Source organism: Dama dama, chromosome 33, assembly GCF_033118175.1.
Source record: "Dama dama isolate Ldn47 chromosome 33, ASM3311817v1, whole genome shotgun sequence".
In the NCBI taxonomy this organism is placed as follows: Eukaryota; Metazoa; Chordata; class Mammalia; order Artiodactyla; family Cervidae; genus Dama; species Dama dama.
In genome coordinates, this window is record NC_083713.1 from 55,117,992 (window position 1) to 55,140,354 (window position 22,363).

The window sequence follows — 22,363 nt, forward strand, 5'->3', positions numbered from 1 at the left end:
AGAGGATCATGTTTTCCAAAGTCTCATTTATGTAAATAACCACTTCAGTACATAAATGAACCACGTCTTCCTATTTCCAACCTTATTCTCATCTGGAAGAGGCAACTTAGAAAAGTTATGTTCAGTGGAAACATTAGTTTTGCAGTTACCTGAATGATAACACAGCTTCTCTTTGTCCTTAGTGGGCGTTTAAAAAAGGGTGGAATGGAAACTCTAAAGCTGACATTGCCAACACAAATGTCAGGCAGGTAACAGGATCCAGTGAAGGGAACCTGGATTTAAATGTGGTGAGCTAGAGGCTACTTGATACATCTAGACAGGGCAGCATCTATTTACCTTTAGCTGGTTACTGCCTACTCTTTGGGGTGCCAGCCCTGTGACGCCAAAATGTCTGATATTTTGAGATGTGTCACATATACAAATTTTTCTGAACGCTCACAATGTTAAAATGCCAGTTCAATTAAAAAAACAAGAAGGAAACTGGGACAAACAAAACACATTTTTGGGACAGTTTCAGCATGCACGATGCAAGTCTAAAGATCTCTGAGAACCCTTTGATCTTTATTTCAAAGGACTTTTTCTCTTCCTCATGTGAACCTATCTTCTCTCCATAAAGGCACACAGCTTCTGACCTGGTAAAGCCCATGCTCAAAAAAAAAAAAAAAAAAAATTGGCTATAAGGAGCTGCGTTGAGACTATTTGTAGGGTTCATTTTTTTGTGTTTCATTTTTTATGGGATATTACATGTCAACTGAAAAAGAAATAAAAATTCTAACAAAGTTTAATAGCCTTCAAATTAAGTTTAATTAGTAAAAATGTAAAGTAAATGATAAGTAATAAGATGATTAGTCAAATATAAGTTGATTTAAATTTTGTATACATTATAAACTGTCAAATAGTATCATTTCTCATTTCTAAGGGTCTGGTGTGATTCTTTTTTATAATATTTAGAAGTGTACTGCTTCACTTAAATATAAAGAAGCTTACCATCAAGTTTTAAGAAATATTTAACAAACTTCACAAAAGTTAAATTGCAGATAAACCAGAATAAACAGAATATTTATAACTTGGTAACAAGAACACTATTTCCAGAGATAATCTAGTGTTTTCTAAAAGGCAGCAAGTTGTTTGTTAATTTATAATAATGTAAGAGTCTAAAATTGAAATTAATCCCACATGAAAAAAGTCTGAATAAGAAAATTCATATTTAGCTATATAACAGAATGTTTTCACACTCTCAGTGAAATGTGGTAGAGACTACATTTCCAAATGTATGACTAACAATTGTCATCTTCTAAATTTTCAAATTGATAACTAACAATTGTCATCTTCTGACTTGCCACATTATGTTCTCAATTCTAAATAGTCAGTCACTGAAAAGGCTCTAAGATTGTAAACTGAAATCTCCTCAGGGCCAAGCAGATAGCATAAATTGATGGGAGACACTGCTACTCCAACCAAGGGCTTTCAAATTCAAAATTTTAAAAAACATCATTCCAAGCAAAAGATACCTATGGGCAAAATTGGATCATTCACTTGTTTGCAAATCCTACTTTAGACCATTAGCCTCTTGTCACAAGAATATACGAAATTGATATTGTCTTTAAATAAATCCTTGAAGCATAAGTAAAATGAAGCCATTGGAGTCCTAGGTATATATTAGTGATCTTGGAAAGGAAAGGCCTTCCAAGACTGGCTTCAGCAAGCACTCAGGCAGAAGGTGGGGAGCTCAGAACTGTAAAGGTCAACATGAGTAGAGAAAAGCTCAGATTGACAAAGGGTGCAAACAGATCTCTTTAATGCATCCAGTATCTAGTTTGGGTTTCCTTGTCCATTCTCATTGCATGATTTCTGTCCGATTACACACACGTGAGAGAATTAGGAAACTATGAAGTCTAAATAGAACCTATTTTGTGTATGACCAAGTGCAGGCATACTTAGAGACACTGCAGATATCATTCCAGACCACTGCAAAATGCTAATATCACAATGAAGCCAGTCACACAGATGTTTTTGATTTCCCAGTGCATAAAAAATTTATGTTACCACTATACTTTAGTCTATTGTGTCTAGAACATTATGTCTAAAAAATGTACATGGCTTAAATAAAAAATACTTCATTTCTAAAAAATCCCAAAGTAATGACAAAAGTAGCATCAAAGATCACTGATTGCAGACAGATCACTATAACCAATATAATAATAGTGAAAAATTTTGAAATAACACAAGAATTACCAGAAGGTGAGACAGAGACATGAAATAGCCAAATGCTATTGGAAAAAATCTCACTGATTCACTAGATTCAGTTCAGTTCAGTTGCTCAGTCATGTCCGATTCTTTGCGACCCCATGAATCGCAGCATGCCAGGCCTCCTTGTCCATCAACCAACTCCCGGAGTTTACTCAAACTCATGTCCATCGAGTCAGTGATGCCATCCAGCCATCTCATCCTCTGTCATCCCCTTCTCCTCCTGCCCCCAATCCCTCCCAGCATCAGGGTCTTTTCCAGCGAGTCAACTCTTTGCATGAGGTGGCCAAAGTACTGGAGTTTCAGCTTCAGCATCAGTCTTTCCAATGAACACCCAGGACTGATCTCCTTTAGGATGGACTGGTTGGATCTCCTTGCAGTCCAAGGGACTCTCAAGAGTCTTCTCCAACACCACAGTTCAAAAGCATCAATTTTTCTGTGCTCAGCTTTCTTCACAGTCCAACTCTCACATCCATGACTCTCACATCCAACTCTCACATCTCACATGACTAATGGAAAAACCATGGCCTTGACTAGATGGACCTTTGTTGGCAAAGTAATGTCTCTGCTTTTTAATATGCTATCTAGGTTTGTCATAACTTTCTTTCCAAGGAGTAAGCATCTTTTAATTTCATGGCTGCAATCACCATCTGCAGTGATTTTGGAGCCCCAAAAAAGTAAAGTCTGACACTGCTTCCACTGTTTCCCCATCTATGTGCCATGAAGTGATGGGACCAGATGCCATGATCTTAGTTTTCTGAATGTTGAGCTTTAAGCCAACTGTTTCACTCTCCTCTTTCACTTTCATCAAGAGGCTGTTTAGTTCTTCTTCACTTTCTGCCATAAGGGTGGTGTCATCTGCATATCTGAGGTTACTGATATTTCTCCCGGCAATCTTGATTACAGCTTGTGATTCATCCAGCCCAGCGTTTCTCATGATGTACTCTGCATATAAGTTAAATAAGCAGGGTGACAATATACAGCCTTGATGTACTCCTTTTCACTAGACTCAGGGTTGCCACAAACTTTCAGTTTGTAAAAAACAAAAACAAAAAAACGGCAGTCTATGAAGTAATGTAGAGTGAAGTACAGTAAGGGAAATATACATTTATTCATAAATATCTAGGAGTCACTTTGCTCTACATGGAGCTAAATCCTTAAACTAGTCAACTGACTCGTTTATTACAAAATCTGTATATTATTGTATTTTGGCACTAGTTTGTCTATGCAATTTGAGGAAATAAGAGTTAAGAACTTGGGGAAAATTTTGAATGCTCTGTAAACCTCTAAATTAGTTCTGTGTTCAGTCTTCATATTGAAAGCATAAACAGTCCTAGATGTCAAGCATACATTCTAACACTTTAATTTGTATTCATAAAATTATTATTTCAACTACTCCAGTTAAACATTCATAATAAGTTCACGAAAACTACGGAAGAGCGACTAAGAATGGGCGATGGATAAAAAGGCGTTATAAATTGAACCAGTTGGGAACACTTGTACCATGACTTATTACCAAAGAAGAACTTTAATAACTTGTATTTGCTAAAGGAAATATTGTATTTACATGGGAAATAGACCAAAGGGTACAAAAGGGAGTTTAAAGTATTAATAGGCTAAAATCAGGTTGCTGCTGTTGCTAAGTTGCATCAGTCGTGTCCAACTCTGTGCGACCCTGTAGACGGCAGCCCACCAGGATCCCCCGTCCCTGGTATTCTGCAGGCAAGAACGCTGGAGTGGGTTGCCATCTCCTTCTGCAGTGCATGACAGTGAGAAGTGAAAGTGAAGTCACTCAGCCGTGTCCGACTCCTCGCGACCCCATAGACTAAAGCCCACCAGGCTCCTCCATCCATGGGATTTCCCAGGCAAGAATACTGGAGTGGGGTGCCATTGCCTTCTCCAAAATCAGGTTGGAATTCCACAATTTCACATTAAAAAAAAAAAAAAGGCAAAAAACTCTTGTTTGAGATGTACAACCCACAGAAATGCATCTATAAGAAGAGACAGTGAAGTTCTGCTATTTCATAAGTATCTTTTAAACACTGTATACAATATTTGCGGCAAGGTGAAAGGTAGGCAATGCTAGTATCAGTAGGGAGGATGAGGAAGAGCGGGTGGTGACAATGATGACATCTAAGAAGCAAACAGGATGAGTCTGGGGTATTATGCCCAGATTCTACCTCATTTGAATGTAAACTCTAAGAGAACAGAGAACCTTTATGCTTTGTTTCCCCAGTTTTCAAAGCAGTCTTTGATAGCTGCCAATAAATATCTGCCAAATGAAAAAGAATGGACTAATGAATGAGCAAATGAAAGTAGTTGACCTGCTCACCCATTTTCCACTCTGGGACTTCTTAAAGGGACACAAACAGAGCCTGCGTTGGGATGATCATAACTTTGCGATCATCAGTGGGTGATGTATTGTCAAAGCTAGGTTCACTTTCTCATGGATCAGTTCGTCTAACCTGAACTAAGCTTATTTATTCATTATCCTTTCCCTGATGATTATTGACTATGCCTTGAACACATTTTATTTAAGTACAGAATATCACTACTTATCAGTACCTCTTGCTATTTAATTCCTGTGATCTGGCGGTTGGACCTCTAGGATTTGCCCCCATGTTTCGATGTTGGTGTTTATATTTGAGCAAACAAAACTGTCACTTTGTTTTCCTGTCTTCCTTTATTGGGTCACTTTGTGCTACATGATATGATCTAAGACAATTCAATGCAAGGAGACACATGTCCCTTCTCATTGGAAATATGAAGTCTGCAGTTTCCTTTTACCCTGTGGGAAAGAAAGCATGTCAGGTGTCCAAAAGGAGTGGAGGAAAGTTAGTGTCATCACTATTCCTCCTCCTCCTCCATAGAAACAAGATTATGAGGCAAGAACAGCACTGGTTTCTTCAGGAAGGAATTAAAAAAAAAAAAAAAATGAACAGTACCATGGTTATTTGTGTTTATGGTACTGTGGAAGGCACTCACAATAAAAATAAGACTAGTACTTCTGGACATTTTCAAACACATTATTAATCAAATATCTTCAAATCTCAGGGAAACTGGCTTGTTGAAATCATCTCCTCAGGGACAAAAGAAATAAAACACTAGCAGCCATTGTCTTTTTTTTTTTTTTTTTTGGTTTTATTTAGAAAGTATAAACAATTTATTTCCTTTTGGTTTTCAGAGCCAGACCTCTACAATATTTTGATACTTAAAGACCAGAATTTGGCTTTGTTTCATTTTAAGTTTTATTTCACCCAAAAGCTGGTATATAAAATAATTTGCACATAAATGAGTGAGAGGTCTGAGTCAGTCAGTGTAATTTTATCAAAGGTATTTGCATGCGGAAAAATGTACCATATCATGGTGACTACAGGAGCTACCATTAAAAAAAAAAAAAAAAAAAAAGCTTGTGTTTCTCAAAAAAAAAAAAAAAAAAAAAGAAATGCAATAATAATAATAATGAGGGGGGGGAAGAGAAATAGTAAAGCAACTTCCTCTAGGGTTTTTTCACCTTCCCCAAAGAGTCTCTTCTCATTATTTATCTCCCATTTTAGCATATCCTTAAACTTGCTTGACATATGACAACTATACATCCTATTACAACTCAAATTCCATATCTCTTCCCCAATAAACTTATTGCGAGTGCACTGGAAGTGAATGGGAATCATAAAAATCCATCATCACAAAGAAGAAGCGTATGAGTTTGTGCATAAAGAATATGGCATCATTTCTGGGAGAGAGTGCCACATCACTGTACATCTGCTATTACATGCAACACGCATTAATATAAAAAATAATGCCTTTTTTTCTTACATAGTGTTGTTTGGAGATGGTTCTGCTTATCAGTTTTTAATACGCTCTTTGAAAACTGACATGCACTTTAGCCACATCTCTTTAGGAACACAGGATTCAAAGGCTGGATAACATACTTTCATGCTTCCCAACACAAACCTGAGAGTGTAATTAAACAGATGGTAACAATAAACTGGATCTGAACACATGAGGGACTAGAGTCCCTTATTAAAAGCCTTATACACTGAAGGGTGGTGGAATGACAACTCCGGGGAAGTGTTTTAGCAGCCAACATCTTTATGTATGCCTTGGTCTCAGAAGCAGAAGCTAATCAACTCTTTAGAGATGGGCTTCCTACCACCTGGGAGAGGGCACACATGAGGTCCCTGCACACTCTGAGGAACAGAAATGCAGTGTAGAGTGTGACTGTAAAGGAAAGTGACTCTTCCTCAGGATTGCCTTCAAGACATCAATTTTGGACACATCAACTTTGTAACTGTTAAGTCCACCTTATCCCCACCCCTCCTACACCACACACACACACACACACACCCTAAGACCTAATTTGGAGGACTTATGCTCCAACAACACAAGCTATCATCTTCTATGTGAGGGCAAAAACAAGGTACTAGAGATCTCTGATGACACAGTTGTTCTGAATATTTTCAACCTCATTTCTGGCAACCAAGTGATCTATTTATTTCATCCCTGAAATGTATTGGAATTCTACTTATTTCTCAGATCTTAACATTGTCTGTTTGTGCTGAGTTAAATCTATTGCAAGAAGAGTGCTGTAGCAATCTGGATATTTCAGCTTGTAGATATACGTATGTAACTCTTTTTCCTAGAATATAAAAATAAGCTCCAATATATAAATTTTATATACATGTCCCTCTCACTCTGAAGTGAGAGATGTATGTATGTATATTTACTATATATGTATAACACAAAGAAAGAATCCACTATAGGCAAGAAAGGATCTTATTACTGTAGAGGTTTGCAATGTTATTGTGCAGCCACGCACACAGAGAGACTATTTTGCCATTACATAAGGCACTTACAACCGAGGGGATAAAGTCAGGGTTTGTTCTTCTGTTTCCCAATCTGCTTCAGTTCTCTGCTTCACTTGGCAAGTTGAGTGTCCTTTATAAGAAACATTCCGCATCAGTACAACAATGATTTAACTTACCTAAGTGCTAACAATCAAAGGACAATATTCTGCACATACTGTGCTTTAGGTTAATCAAAGTTATAATGATGATCTAAGAACAGAAAATTTTTGAAAAGTGAGGCAAGTATTAAAATGGGAAAATGTACAAGGCACATAAAAACAGAAATGGCAAACATTATTTAGCAGCTTGCATTTTACCTCTTTGTGCCTATAATCATCATATAACACTGTCCAATTTTTAATTTGGGGGTTTTGATACTTAATAGTATAAAAAACCCTGGTGGCTCAGTGGTAAAGAATCTGCCTGCAATTCAGGAGACTCTTTGCAATACAGGAGATGCAGGTTTGATCCCTGGGTAGGGAAGATACCCTGTAGAAGGAAATGGCAACCTATTCCAGTGTTCTTGCCTGGGAAATCCCATGGACAAAGGAGACTGGTGAGCTACAGTCCATGGGGTCGCAAGAGTCAGACACAACTTAGCAACTAACCCACGACGACCAAGTGTGAAAAGACTGTTCCCAGTTTCTGATACAACTGTACCTGAAATGACTCATATCATCTTAGGAATTTGCCACAAACCCCCCTTAATAATAGTGACTGTGGTTCCAAAATTATTTTAAGGGTGAAGAGTAGTATATGAATTAAATAAGAGATGCTGCGAATGATTTGGTGGAAAAGCATAGTTGCTGCCACAGAGAGTATTAGGTAACCTTTTTTTTTTTTTTTAATTAGAATGTACACTTTAAGATTACTGATTATGAACATCAGGGGACCTGAGATTTTGATTCATCAGTAATTCTCCTTTATGTCTACACTAAGATGTAAAAACGAGACCTCTGTCTCAACTTGGTATTTCAGAGCCTTCACATGCTGGTGCAGAAACAGTTTTACCTGAAATCTCTAGTACTGCTCTGCCCCCTTGTGCCGCTGCAGTGAACTCAACAGAAGGCCCCGCTTGCCTTCATCTTTGTGCATGCACTACAGAAAAACCCCACTGTCACTTCTCACTTTTCTGGCAAGTTCAAGGTCAGTGTCTAGCTATTTTCAGCTCATCTCTTCTTGATCCATGCAGAGAAATGACAAGGTAACGTGATTCGGGGTCAGCTGTATTACAGGAACCGTTACATAAACGGAGAAAGTGAAAATCAATCCTGGCTGACAGTGACTTCGGGATAATCAACGCTCACTGGATGCCTCTGTCAGCTCGCCTGCGTCAAACACCGTGTGACTTCTGTCAGATCTTTTTAATAAAACTATATTCTCACTTTCAGCAACCTAAATAAATATTTCTCTTGAGCTGATTTTTTTAGACTCTGTTAGCCTTGCAGATTTGTAAACTATGCCAATAACGCTGTGAAAAAAATTAATGCGTGATACCCCTGTCCTACAGTTTACTATTGACCTGAGATGGAAGTTACTGCTCTAGAAACACCCGTTTCCTGAGTGATCCAAGAGAGCCCTTGTACAGACATCTTCTGTGCTAATCTCAACACCTTCCCCATCATCATCCTCAGCCCTATCTCCTCTCTCTTCCTCCTTGTCTAATAAAACACCTTAGTCAACCATTTCTTGTTGGGAGAGTATTTTCTCCTCCTTTTTAGATGTTCATCATTGCTTTCCTTTTTAATCTCTCTATTTTCTGCCAGGACATTTCCCCCTAACACAGAACTGTAAATGCAGTATTTAACAAGATGTTCCAGTTTAGTGGCATTCCCACTGACAGCACCTGATATTATCAGTTTAGGGAAGGACCTATTTTTATCCCACCCACCTTGTGCTCCCTTGAAACTGTGAGGCAGGCAGTACCCCATTGAAGTACAATTTACCATAATATTAGTTGTCAGTAAATTCAAAGACAGAACTCCTAAAGCTATAAAATGGATTAGAAGCAATTTAAAAAAGAATTAACAAACTAGAGTAAGAGTATACTGTCAACAAACAAATGCTCCATCATAGGACTGTAATTTGGAATTTTAATTACCCCTCTGCTTCTGTAACAAAACAATGTCTGAACTGGCAGCGATTTGAATCTCTCACAGGTCATTGAGCATTCTAGTTAATTACTCTATGAATAGCCTGTTTTTCTCCCCTCTGGAAACACGTTTCTAATGGCAGTCAAGGTCTGACAAATGTGTCATCTACATAATTAGCTAGGAAGCAACACAAAACATTAAACATGCTTTGTGCCGACAACTATCAAAACATTTCATTTGTTGTCAATTATTCATTACTTTGTAGGTTCTGAAGGGGTTGTTATTATGGAAATAAGTCCAGATGCTAACAAGGTTAGAGTTTTGGATTCAAATTAGTAATCAGAGGACTAACTTAAAAAAAAAATGTATCTCATGTACATTCAGCGCCATGTTCAATCAGTAGGAGATTATAAACAAATTTAGCTATGCTCAAGTTAAAATGGAAACCGCGCAAGCTCGAACATGAACTCAAGAGCCCCAGCTCATTCTTTGAAGTACAGACTCTACACTGTCAATGAAAACTTCCCGAACCTTTGGCATGTCCAATTTGTGCTTAGTAAACAGAGTTAAAGATTTTCACAGCATGAGATGACATAGGATGGCAAGGACAGGAAAGGAATCTCTAGTGGTTTGGATTCTTCTTTCCTCCCTCCCACCCCAGGGCATTTTATGTAAAAGTCAAAAATCTAGCTAATAAATATTTTCTTCTGCTTTACAGCAGACTGGTTACCTTAGGTAACCTTTGAATATCATGATTTCTTTCTTTTTTTTGGGGGGGGGGCTATTTCTGAAAACTTGTTTCTCTATTATTGTTTTAATATTGTATATAAAACTGAGTGTTGTCTTGAAAGCAGTAGTCCTAATGTATATAGAGGATATAAAAGGATTTCTCAACAAAACTGACCTCTCAGTGGCAAAGAAAATTGCAGTGGAAGACACATTATTTCGTAGTCATATCTGAGATTTGGATCTATGGAGAGTCTCACTCCACTGTCCTCCAGCTTTTCCTCATAAACCAAAATGGCTTACAAATGTCATCCACAATAGTTCGATAAAGATTAGGAACAAAACACTGTCCTTACATTGATGAGATAAGAAATATTTAACTGCAGAATGCAGTGTATAAGAACAGTTCGTAAGGCTTGTTCTCCAATCAGGAAAATAGAATTCAAATTATATTTGTGTGTGTCTAGAATTTAATTGAGATGATCAGTTTGTTTTCCACATAATGTTTGATTAGATGCCTGTACTACAGAGCTAGACAAAAAGAAAAGAAAGAAAACAAATTCATTCTATCAGGAAAAATCAGGAAGACCCGTTATCTACAACATGTGCAAAATATGTCAGGAAATAATTCTACCCTGAGCTCTGAGAATGCCCAGTTAATAAAAAAAGATCAGCCACAAGCTAAGAGAAAATAATTTTCTGTATCTGTATTTTTCAAAGCAAAAAGGCAGCCACATCTTATACTAAATAGGACACATTAAAAATAAGCTTTAATAATCTTTATGCAAAAGGAAACTAATCCATTTTCAGATCATACGATCCACAGCAATAAAAGGAAATCATCAAACTAAAAACAATTTTAGAAATGGCTGCAGACTCTCATTTAATTAACATGCAACAGATCATATATTTATGAGGAAGTCAAAATATTTAGGAAGCCTATAATCCTGTAAGCCTTAATGTGGTATAAAAACAACAAATAAATGCAAAGTGTTACTGTTATACATGCCTGCCTGATCAATGGTTTTCACATATTGATCTATAAATGGAGTTGACAGTCTGTGTTGGCTGCACATTTTCCAAGCAGTGCTATTTTTGTATAAAACCAATACGGGCAATTACCTTTGTTTGAGATGCCAAGTCTTATCAATTCAATGTGATTTAGTGTCATTTTAATTGAATATCAGGATCCACTTCAGGACAATTTATACAAACAAAGCCTCAAACCTAACTATAAGCTTGATTTGAAGTAAACAGGGATAAGTCCTACAGCCTCATAATATTTCTCAAAATCTCTGCTAAACAGAAGGCTTATATTTTTAGTAGCAATTTTTATGTCTGCCTTTTTAGCTAGCCACAACTTTGGCAAGTATCCTATAATCACAGAAGTAAGAAACAAAGGAAAATTGTTTCCTTTTTTTCCCTTATAATATATTGAAAGGAAAAATGAAGGAACACTGTCTGTTAACAGAACAAGGAATCTTGTATGTTAATGTTTAGAAATGGCTTGATCTAAGTCTTTATCTGAACACTAATAAAAATAAAACATTTTCCTGTCTATGATGGCTATGAATGGAGTGATGCACTTCTGTGGGGTTTACAAGCTGGAAATGGTGAATATTCATACATGATGCTGCTTAAGACACCAGTATTAAATGCCAGAACTGCTCCTGCCTGCAAATCCTATGTCTGCGGTTTCCTGACTTGGGCTATTTAAATTCTTCATTAATATCTATTTTCAAGCTGTCTAGTAGGCTGGGCATCCCTCTTACAAATAACATCAAAGTCACATTAAACCTTTTGTATTAGGTATTCGCTGGATTGCACATTAGCCTTTTTCGCCCCACACTTTACTTGCCCCTGTTTACGCTCACTCAGCCTTCTGCTTCTGTATTTAGCACCTTCGGGTAAACCATCAGTCCACCTTTAAGAGGTCTCTGGTGCTTGGGGCAGGGGGCGGGGAGATAACAAATCACTGAGACCAAAGAGCGTTCCCTCCCCACCAAACCAAGACCTCCAGATCATTCTCACAGATACGCAATTTTCTTACTAACCGTGTCATTCCATGTCCAAACTTTCCATCTCGCCAACATTTCTTAGAAAGCAAAGTGGCCTCTTTGAATTTTGAAAAGGCGTCAATCTTATGAACCACATAAAAATGATTTTTTGGTGTTTAAAGAAAATGATGCATGCCAACAATAAAATACTAATGGACTATTGATACCTGTTTTACTGGAATGCTTCCCTGCAGCATTTAGGCAATAGAAACTTTTAATTCAACAAGTAAATTCACCTGTGTTTGCAGAGTTTAGGGTTGCATAAACGTTTATACTGGCATTTCAAATACTCCTCGATTTAATACATCAAGGACATAGGCTCTTATGACATATATATGAGAGTTTTATATTATGTTCTGAGTTTACAGTCTTACTACACACACTTTAATTAATCAAATTTAAAAAGAGGACTTTATAAATTAATGACAAAATTACATAATAAATCTGACCCTAGAATTACTATCATTTTTATAATAAGTTAAATCATAGTAATGTAATATCAGATTGTATTATTATATACTCTAAGTCCTTGTTAATTTGCATAATTGGTGTGCCAGTAACGAATAGTATACATATGTCAAATATATGAAATAGGGCACATAATACATATACAGTTTCTAAATACTCAATTTTTTTCTGTACAGATTAAATGTATTTGTCTCTGTTACAGAAAATCATGCTACGTGTGAACTTCTGCACACATTTTAGTGTATATCTTCGCCCACTTTTCCTAAGTTCCTTGACCTTACCCCAACTTCCAACTTCTGAAAAATCAAGTTCTTAGTTTAGCTTGAGCAGATATCTTTAACAGGCTTGTTTGAATAAATATGCCAAAATACTTTACATTCTGTCAGTATCTAGTCAGAAAATTGTGCATGGAAAAAAGAGATGAAAAGAACTGAGACAGAAAGAAAATTAGTGCCATGGCAAGCTTTCAATACAGTATCTCTGAGCCAAGTTTTCTTGGTGAAATGACATATCCTCACTAAAATACCCCTTTTATATAATTATGCACTGAGCACACATAACCAAAAGTAACTTTTATTTTTGTTCCTTATCGAGGAATACATATTGCCGAGGCTAAGAATGCGGAAACAAAAGCTGGGATAATTATAGCTAATTTAACTTTGGAAAACTCTGATTCTCCAGCAGTCCAGCATACAACCCCCCAAACTAAAGTTATGTAACAAGGTAATATCAACAATGAGAAACTGCATGATAAAATCCTGCCCAAAAGTGAAAAATGCTAATTTTGTCTCATTTAGCAGCTGGATACAGAAATGCTCATTAGTTTTAAGAGGGTTAATCCTTTTAACTTTTGCATATTGATATGCCAATTATGCCTAATTGTACAAGAGGCATCAGTCAAGGTAATAGTGCATAAACACATGAAAGTTATTAAGTACATCCCAACATGTAATAAAGTAGGTGTTAATTGGTAGCTGAGTTCTGCGGGCTATTGAGGTGGATAATTCATTGAGAGATGGATCACTTGTAATTTCTCTCCATAATTCCTTTTGCAGTCTCATGCTGTGATGTTTTCATGCTTGTCAAAAACAACTGCGGCATAGTGCCTTTTGTTAAACACAGCCAATAAAATATGTTAGGCATCATTAAATATACTTAACTTTTAAACTTTTTCAAAGGTACAGTTCTTACTGATAATACATTATAGAGATTCCAATAATTTACTCTAACCACTGTCTCAAGTTCATGGTTGAGGAACGGTTTAGCAGGTTTCAAAGTCAGGCTGACTGTGTTGTGCCTCCCAGCAGACAATACTTTTAAATGAGAAAAGAAAGAAAGAAAAATGTTTCTTTCAGAACCTTGTCTAGGGATATATTTCTCACTTCCAAAACATAATCACTGGCTTCCTCATGCTAAATCTGTCTATAATACCTGCAGAAAGAATAGTTACAATCATACATTCCTCAGGCTCCTGAAATTGTGGTGGGTTAATTTTGCACTTGAAATTCAAGTGAAAAACAGGGAATAAATATAATCAGTAACATGCTACTCAGCAAGTTGATCTCATTTAATAACTCAGTTAGGGAGCTGAATATTTCATAGGCCCCTATGATATTAACAGAACACTCAATTAATAGCTCACATGTTACTGCAGGGTGACTGGGACTCACAGGCTATCCCCAGCTAACCTATCTCTTGCTCTTGCTCTCACTGTGAGCAACAAAACAGATCCGGGGTCCAAAACAGTGGCTAACATTGCATAAATAATTTTGTAACATCCTATGGCCTCAGCTGCAAGTTACCACCATTATGGAAGAAAATTAACCAGAGGAGACTCATTGCAATCAGTATGTTTAGTGGCTCAGGATGAGTGCAGGGGCAGGGACACAATTGGCAGTAGAGTTCATCTCTAACTATTTTATTTCAAATCTTCCTAATGACACATTATGGAGACAAAATGGCTTCCTCTCCAAACCTTAAATTGCCACACCATTTCCACTGCTCAAACTCATTCCAAATCAGACTGAAATTTCCAATATCATATATTGTTGGAAGATTTTTAAGGAAGAGATTTTCACATTTAAAAAATATATTTTTTCTCAGTTTATTCTTAGCTAATTTTAGCCTCTGGCTCTTCAAAGTGATGTACTGTATTTGGAAGTACAAACACCACATGCTAGCATAACCTCATTATTTTTATGACACTGAAGCATGATAGTGGAGGCCCTTAAAATGAGTCAAAGGTGCTCTTCGGTCTAGTTCCAAATCCACTTTATCACTCTGGATTAAGCCCAGCTCTTCTTTTGCAACTGGGGATATTATTATGATTATAAGTAGGCAAGACAAAATGCATTGCAAAAACAGTTTTCTCATGCACATTAGAAAAACAAATAAAACAAGGCTAATTAGCCCCCCTCCCTCTTTTTACTTTTTATAAAATTCTATATCAGGGAACTTGGGGTATCTGACTTACAGGTTCAGTGACCTTCCCAACGTCGGTAAGGATCATAGATTTACTTTGGCTCAGCCTGTCATGGTGGCTGTTGGCATTTTTGATTCTCATTTGCACAGCTCCAGTGCCTTGGCGCGTGGGATTCAGTGTTTCCACAGGGGTATCAGAATTTGTAGTTTTCTGCATATTACAGTGTTATCCTGATAAAATATAAAAGCATTATATTATTCTAAATATACATAATTTTCTATGAAAAACTCTTGGTGGAGTGGACATCTCTATTCATCATTAAGGTACAAAAATGGCATAAAGTCTCTGCCTCTTTGAGTGGTGAAGAAGAAGTTAGTTACTTTGCAGTGTGTTTTTTTGTTTGTTTTTTATCAGTTGGGACCTCTATATTCCGACTGTATGCATGCCAGAGGATTTCAATTCATATATAATACACTCAAATTCTGTGTAGTTCCTTAATTTGATTAAGAAACACCTATTGACAATACAATATGATCTCCCTTATATAGAAATGCTATTGCCAACTAAGCATCTTCAGGGTATATGCTTTTTTCATTCACAATGTCTTTGATCTGTTAGCCACCCCATCCCACACCACTTTGAGATACCATTACTGGCAACTTTTTTTTAGTGGGGAAAAAAAACACCAAAAAACTGTGAATAAGATCAAATTTAAGTGTATAAAATTGGCTTTAGAGCAAACCAAGCTGGTCCCACTGACTATCAAATATGTTGGCTTGGCCTCATTAGCCTGGTTCAGAGTCCTAGCCCCCACCTCTACTTGGAATATCCACAGGGAAAAATTAAAATTCCTTTGTCCACTGCCATCTGCCAACTGAACTAGATTTAGTATTAATAACTTATTGGATATAATATTTATGAAGAAAGAGAAAATCAACACAACAACACTGTTTATTTATTTATTTACATTTATTTTGTTGGAAGGAGTCTGCTTCAGCCAGGAAAATCCAGCGTGGGCAAATTTTAAAGGAGTGGCTATGAAACAAGAATACTTCAGAAAAAGAAAACAAAGAAAATAAATTGGGTGGGTGGACCAAGAGGGCTTTTAGTTGCTTCCCAAATACATAATCCTTTTCAGCTGCTCCTGCCCACAAGTTCCTCAAATGAATACATCCACTCATTTAAAATAGAACATTTGCAATGCAAATATAGCTTCTAAGTTTCTAGAAACAGACCCGTTTCTAGCCTGAGTGTTGCCTCCATCTCTCACCGATATAGATGCTTCAGCGCTAACCTGGTCAAGTGGGTACAACATTAGAAAAAACTGTCATCAGTCAGTTTTAGAAGTCAATATAATCCTAAAGAAGAATTATATTTTAAGGAGCTAATTGTATTGGTACCTCTACATTGGTTGGACAGACAACCGGGCTAGAATTGTGGCAATGTTCTGGTTGAGTGGACATGAAAATAATTAGGAAAAAATAAAAGCATTTTAATGGGAGGAAAAGTGGTATCAGGAAAAATGGATACCAATTAGGCAACTGAGTGACAATTCAAAGAAAGTTAATATTTATTGAGTATCTACTATGTGCCAGGCATTTAGCTGGTTTAATTCTTACAAAGCTCCTATGATATTCACATTATACTCATGTTTTTATAGAGGAGAAAAATGAGCATTGGAAGGACTAAAAATTTTCTTAAGGACAGTGAACACAAAGAAGTGGAATATTTATTTTACCCCCTCACTAAAAAAAACCCCAAAAACGACCCATAAGTCCACCAACAGATGAATTGATAGAAAAATTCTGGTTTATCTACATGATATAACTCAACAATAAAAAATGGACTACTGATGCATGCAACTACATGGATGAATTGCAAACTTCCAAGCCCTCTCCCTAAAAAGTTCTCATTGAGTACTTATGATTTCACTTATACAATATTTTTGAAAATACAAACTAACAAAGTAAACAGACAAAACAAAGATTGTCTAGGGACAGGGTAGACTCTGGATACAAAGAACTTTTTGGGGGTGATGGATGTATTTGTTATCTTGATTGTGATGATCGTTTAACAACGATATACAAGTATTAAAAATGATCAAATTGTACACTTTAAACAACTGCACTTCATTGTACTTTAGTAATATCTAACTTCTCCAGGGGATCTTCCTGATCCAGGGATTGAAACTGGGTCTCCTGCATTGAAGGTGAATTTTTTACTGTCTGAGCTACCGGGAAAGTCTCAACTAAGTTGTTTACAGGATAGTTGTATTAAGAATTCCTGAACCAAATTATTTTTCTACTTATTTTATTTTCATTTATTTAAAATATATTCATTTTCATAATCCTATGAGTGACATATTTTAAAAACTTATTTAATTGAGAATAAAAAGACTCTTTCAACAACATTGGAAATACAACTTTGAAGTAATAAAATAAGGAAGTCTTATCCTCACTATTCCATAGAAATATGATTAGAACTACATTTAATAGAATTTTTTAATTGATCGAATCTGACCAGTAATGTATGCATAAGGGAACTTACCTCTATATATAACTAGAATAAGATATAGAAGGTTAAATATATCAGTGTGTTTTAAAAAGTAAATGCAATCAAAGGCAGATGATATGAATAGTTATTTTTCCATATACCCCAGTACAGGATAATACATTTTTGGTTTTATTCTGTGTATTATTTATTATCAAGGCCATCAATTTTTCATAGCCAAGAAGATGTTATTTCAAAATAAAGCAAATCTATGGATTTTTTACATTGATAAAGTGCTACTAATAAAAGCATGATTTTTTTTCAGAGTTTCAGTGAATGAAGTAATTATGAATGAACCAATGAGAATCTAGGCACTGTGACTGTGATGGAGACCTTGGATTCATTATAATTAGACTAGTTGCATAAAAAGAACTCATGATGACTTATAGTGGCAGCAGTCTCTAATGTCCACCTTCATGACCTTGAACAGGTCCATGGCCCCTTGTTCTATCTTTGGAAGAAAACTCAGAGTGAGGGTGCATGATCAGCCAAGAGTACCGCTATGATCTGCACCATCCTTTTCACTTCCGATACCGCTGTGCTGGGAGCTGGGAGCTGGAGAAGTACTACAGCAGACTTACAGAGCTCCAAAGTTTCAGGCAAATAGGCAGCAATGTAAATGCTTTGGTATGATCTAATGCCCAAGGGATGTGGATGATGCTTGAGGAGAATCAAGGATTAAACACATAAATCTTTTCTAAAAGAATCTGGATTCTCCTTGGAGTTCATTCAAGGCTTGATCTTCCACATTATTCATTGGATTTGTACTCCAAAGATAGTGTGCTTGTCACACTGGTGAGGGACATACTCTGGCTAAAGCCACTATCTTCTGATCAAAAGCGTGAAGCCACTGAATTTATATAGCCTCACCATGTGCCATTTATAGGAAATGTTGCTTCCTCAGACTGCACACATTTCAGCATCAAATCAACATCTGCATTCTTGTATTGATTTCACAATTAACCCATAATTTGTTTGGGGATGGGTTTCCGTCAACAGGCTGGATTTCTTTAAAAAGACTCTTATCTGGCTTCCCCACCTGTTTTCTAGGGGACAATCTGCAGGAAGGAATTTCAAAATTCCTACTTTAGATCTTTCTTTAAGCTGCTTTCCCCCTACACTGGTTAATGTTATTTCTCTTCTCTCACTCTTTCCTCTAGCTATCACTTCCTTTCCCAACTGACCTCAGTTCATATTTTGTTGAAAACACATTGCACTCTTATTTTTTTCTCTTTATTCAACATCTTCTGTATTTTGTTTTACAAAGGTATTCCCTTGATACTATTCATAGTTATTCTCATATTTGTAATACGGTGGTTTCATGTTGCTCTAAGAAGAATACAGAAAGTGACACAAACTTCCTCTTCCCCAAAGAAAATAAATTACCTACTTAAGGTTTATTGAGACTTTCCTAAGTGACAGACACTACAGTAGAGGTTCTTTTTTGTGTTTTTGTTTTTTGTTTGCTTCAACCAAGTGCTTTATAGTAGTTCAGTGAGTGTGCTAAATAAATAAATCAAATTAAATGAGAAAAGAGTTGTACCCAGGTGGGAAGAGCAGCAATGGCATTAGACTCTGGTGGAATGGTGAGGTGTGGAGATAGAAAGTCTGCAAAAGAAGACCAGCCAATGCTGGAGCTAAATTAAGACCAGTTGGGCATTTTGGGCAAAGGGCTTGGTAGTGCAGAGGTATGCAAATAATTGCAAAATTATAAGGTAAATTTTGACATGTGTTATGAAGAAAAACTACAGTACCAAGAAGCTGAAGGAAAAGACAAGTGCTGGATTTCATGAAGGAAATAGCATTTAGTCTCCATGTGGGTAAGTCTGATTATCTTGCTGTCCTCTCATCAGGCTGAAGGATTAACTGAAAGCCTCAACCCTCCTAAGCCAAGCAGTGCTATAGGAGGCAAGGTATTCTAGACACTCTGAGGAAGAGAATTTGGGAAGAGGGCTTTCCTTGGCATAATACACAAACATCTTGTACGGATGAATTGAGTGCAAGACAGAGGGAAGCAGGACCCCTCACCCTCAGCAGGAACTGAGGAAGGGGGAGGACAGAGGAGGAAGGAAATAAAATTGCCAGAAATGACAGTTGCACTGGTGGCTGTGAAACTTCTAACTGTTGTACTCTGTGGGTTCAGAGGTGATTTATTCTTTTTCATCCTGTTAGAAACCTCTCACACCAAGTGGATAAGGCTGTTTTACACCAAATTTTGCAAGTCATATTCAGATCCCACTTACAGTTCTTTCTCTTTAGACTCCTTCAACTTTCCCATTTTCCCCTTGCCCACACCCTAATATTCTTTTTCCTCTATCTTGAACACTATGATCCTTTTAACATTTTGACTGCCAAAGCCCTCCCATCTACTTAGGCCCCATCTCAACCACAAGGTCAATATTTCTGAAATGCCATCATCAATTCTTACTTACATTTTTTACTTAATCCATCTGCTCAGTGAATCACTTAGATGTATATATGGGAGAGGAGTGATTATAGCAATTAGCACAATACCATAAATGATTAGTCAGATTTCACATTAACTCACAGGAACCATTTACCTGAGTCTCACACTGGAAACTCTTCTGGCTACATGGGAACACATCTTATAGTAGAAGAGCTTTGGTTATTCCACTTCGTGTGTGTTCTTAAGTAATGTAGAAGCAGGCAGCATTTGTGACTAAGGATAGGAGATCAGGATTGTATTCTAGTAAATGGTGTCTCCTGGAGTTGTGGGATGTGATGGCCTGCCATGGTACTCTAATTTTTGAGTCTTTATGAAATAAGTTTCTAGGGGAACAAACTCCATTATAAAGTCTGCCCAACTATGAGTTGAAAGAAACCCTCAAACCCCTGGGTCCATCATGACTTGCTTCCAGCATCAGGGGAAGAATATAATTCCAGGAACCTGGAAGTATTAATTTCAGGATGTGTTAAGAGAGACAATGAAGAGCTCTAATCAGTGAGTCTTTTTATGTTATGATTCCAAGAATATGCATAGGGTTTTGAAATCATACTCTGTTGTTCCACCTGTATTTTCATTTCTCACTGACACTCAAGTTTCTAGATTTGGTAGAGTATATTGTAAAATCAACAATATTTTTCTAGGCTTGTGCATGTGTGCTAAGTCACTTCAGTCGTGTCTAACTCTTTGCGACCCCGTGGACCATAGCCTGCCAGGCTCCTCTGTCCATGGGATTCTCCAGGCAAGAATACTGGAGTGGATTGCCATGTCCTCCTCCAGGGGATCTTCCCAACCCAGGGACTGCACCTGTATCTCTTTTGTCTCCTGCATTGGTATGCGGGTTCTTTATACTAGCTCCACCTGGGAAGCCCTTTTCTATGCTTATTTCTATACAGTTTTAGAACATCAAGCATTCTGCTAACTATATATCATATTAAGTTTGTTTCATGTTATCTACATGCTTATTCAGTATTTCCTGTGTTCCTTCTATGACATCTTATCATCATCATCATCATCATCACTGTTATTAAATTCTATTCGAAAAAAATGAAGACTAATGCATTTATATTCTTACAGGAGGCACACAGAAGCATGGTGGATGCCTAAGGAAAATATTGAAGAATTAGTTCACTTTGCATGTGTTTAAAATGTGAATTTTATTTTACAAAACTGTCCAAATAAACATCCTTGAGTTAGAAATTTAAATGTAAATCACTTAAGGCTGCCTTCATAATTTCTCTAGACTTCCTGATTTTATATGTACCAAGAGAAGAGCAAGAATAGCCTGTGATATTACACTAGTTCCACTTTCAATATTGTTTAAAAAACAGGAAACAGTGATGAGAATGCACTTCTTAAGAGCCCCACAAACTTTGGCTCTGCTCAACAGACTTGGCTCAGTGATATTTTGGGTCTGATTTTCCCACTCACACTGCAAATACCTAAACAGGAATGAATGTGATATTTCATCTAATTCCAGATTTCATAGCTGCTCTGTCAATTATCTGTTGCACTCTGTTAATTACATTAAGTCTGAGTAGCATGCCCTTTTGAGTTAGAAAGTTTATTTTTGACATCTCTTTCCCATCAGAAACATTAAAATAAAAGCATATTAAGAATTATTTGAGTTAGGAGAAACTGAATGGACACTATGAAATTATTTCCGTGCCACAGAGCAGAGAAAATTAAAGTTGAAGGATATTGATGGTTCTTCCCCCAAAGTATCCCAGCCTGTTCAAAGTAGTCCCAGGGCAGATCTCAAGTGCTGCATCTCCAAACATCCTTGCCTTGGTCACAGACCCCCAGATCAGGTGGAAACTGTGTCTGGAAAAATAAGGTAACAAGAATTCCAAAGGAAATCTGATGGAGATCTGGTGGATAAAATGATCGTAGAGCACCCATATTAAGTATAGATCATGTAAGTCTTTCACCATTTACGTCCCTGTGCTTCCTGACAAAACCATAAAGACTTAATAAATGTTTGCAGAATACAGAAATGGAAAATAAATATGGAACCTAGTTAAGGCCAGAGTACATAGCCCAGGAAAGCATTACCAATAGAAATGCTTCTGATCAAATTTATTTCTTATTTTAAAAAGAATATATATAACTTACTCTGGCCAGTGGGTAAGGACCAATGAATAAGGATATTTCACGGTAAGTTAGAGGCTGCAAATAAGCAATGCTTTTCATACCCTTTGAAGCCAACATTAAAGTATATTTGGAAAATCATACAAAATTTTAAAAATATGAACATTAGCCTATTTCCATTTCAGATAAACATTCTGTTTCTATTAAAAAAAATGACCACATTTATGACCATCTTGGGATTTAGCAGGGTTCTGTGTTCTAACAATAGAGAAAGTCTCCCTCAAGTTTCCATTTTCTTTGGGTGCTTGATATTTTTTCTCTACATGGAAGGACTCTCTTGCCTGACATGGATTCCCACTAAAGACTTAGTGAGGAGAAGTATCTCAGAGCTAAGTTCT

At 36.8% G+C, this 22,363-nt stretch overlaps 1 protein-coding gene across 1 annotated transcript in view; it reads right to left on the bottom strand.

Annotated features, from left to right (window-relative positions):
• The window catches only part of ARHGAP15 (Rho GTPase activating protein 15), a 678,501-nt gene that overhangs the window by 631,067 nt on the left and 25,071 nt on the right, over window positions 1–22,363 (bottom strand). The window contains exon 2 of the mRNA XM_061135692.1: window positions 14,912–15,090. Within this exon, the coding sequence (XP_060991675.1) occupies window positions 14,912–15,076 (165 nt within the window). The 5' untranslated portion in view covers window positions 15,077–15,090. The remainder of the gene's footprint in view (window positions 1–14,911; window positions 15,091–22,363) is intronic.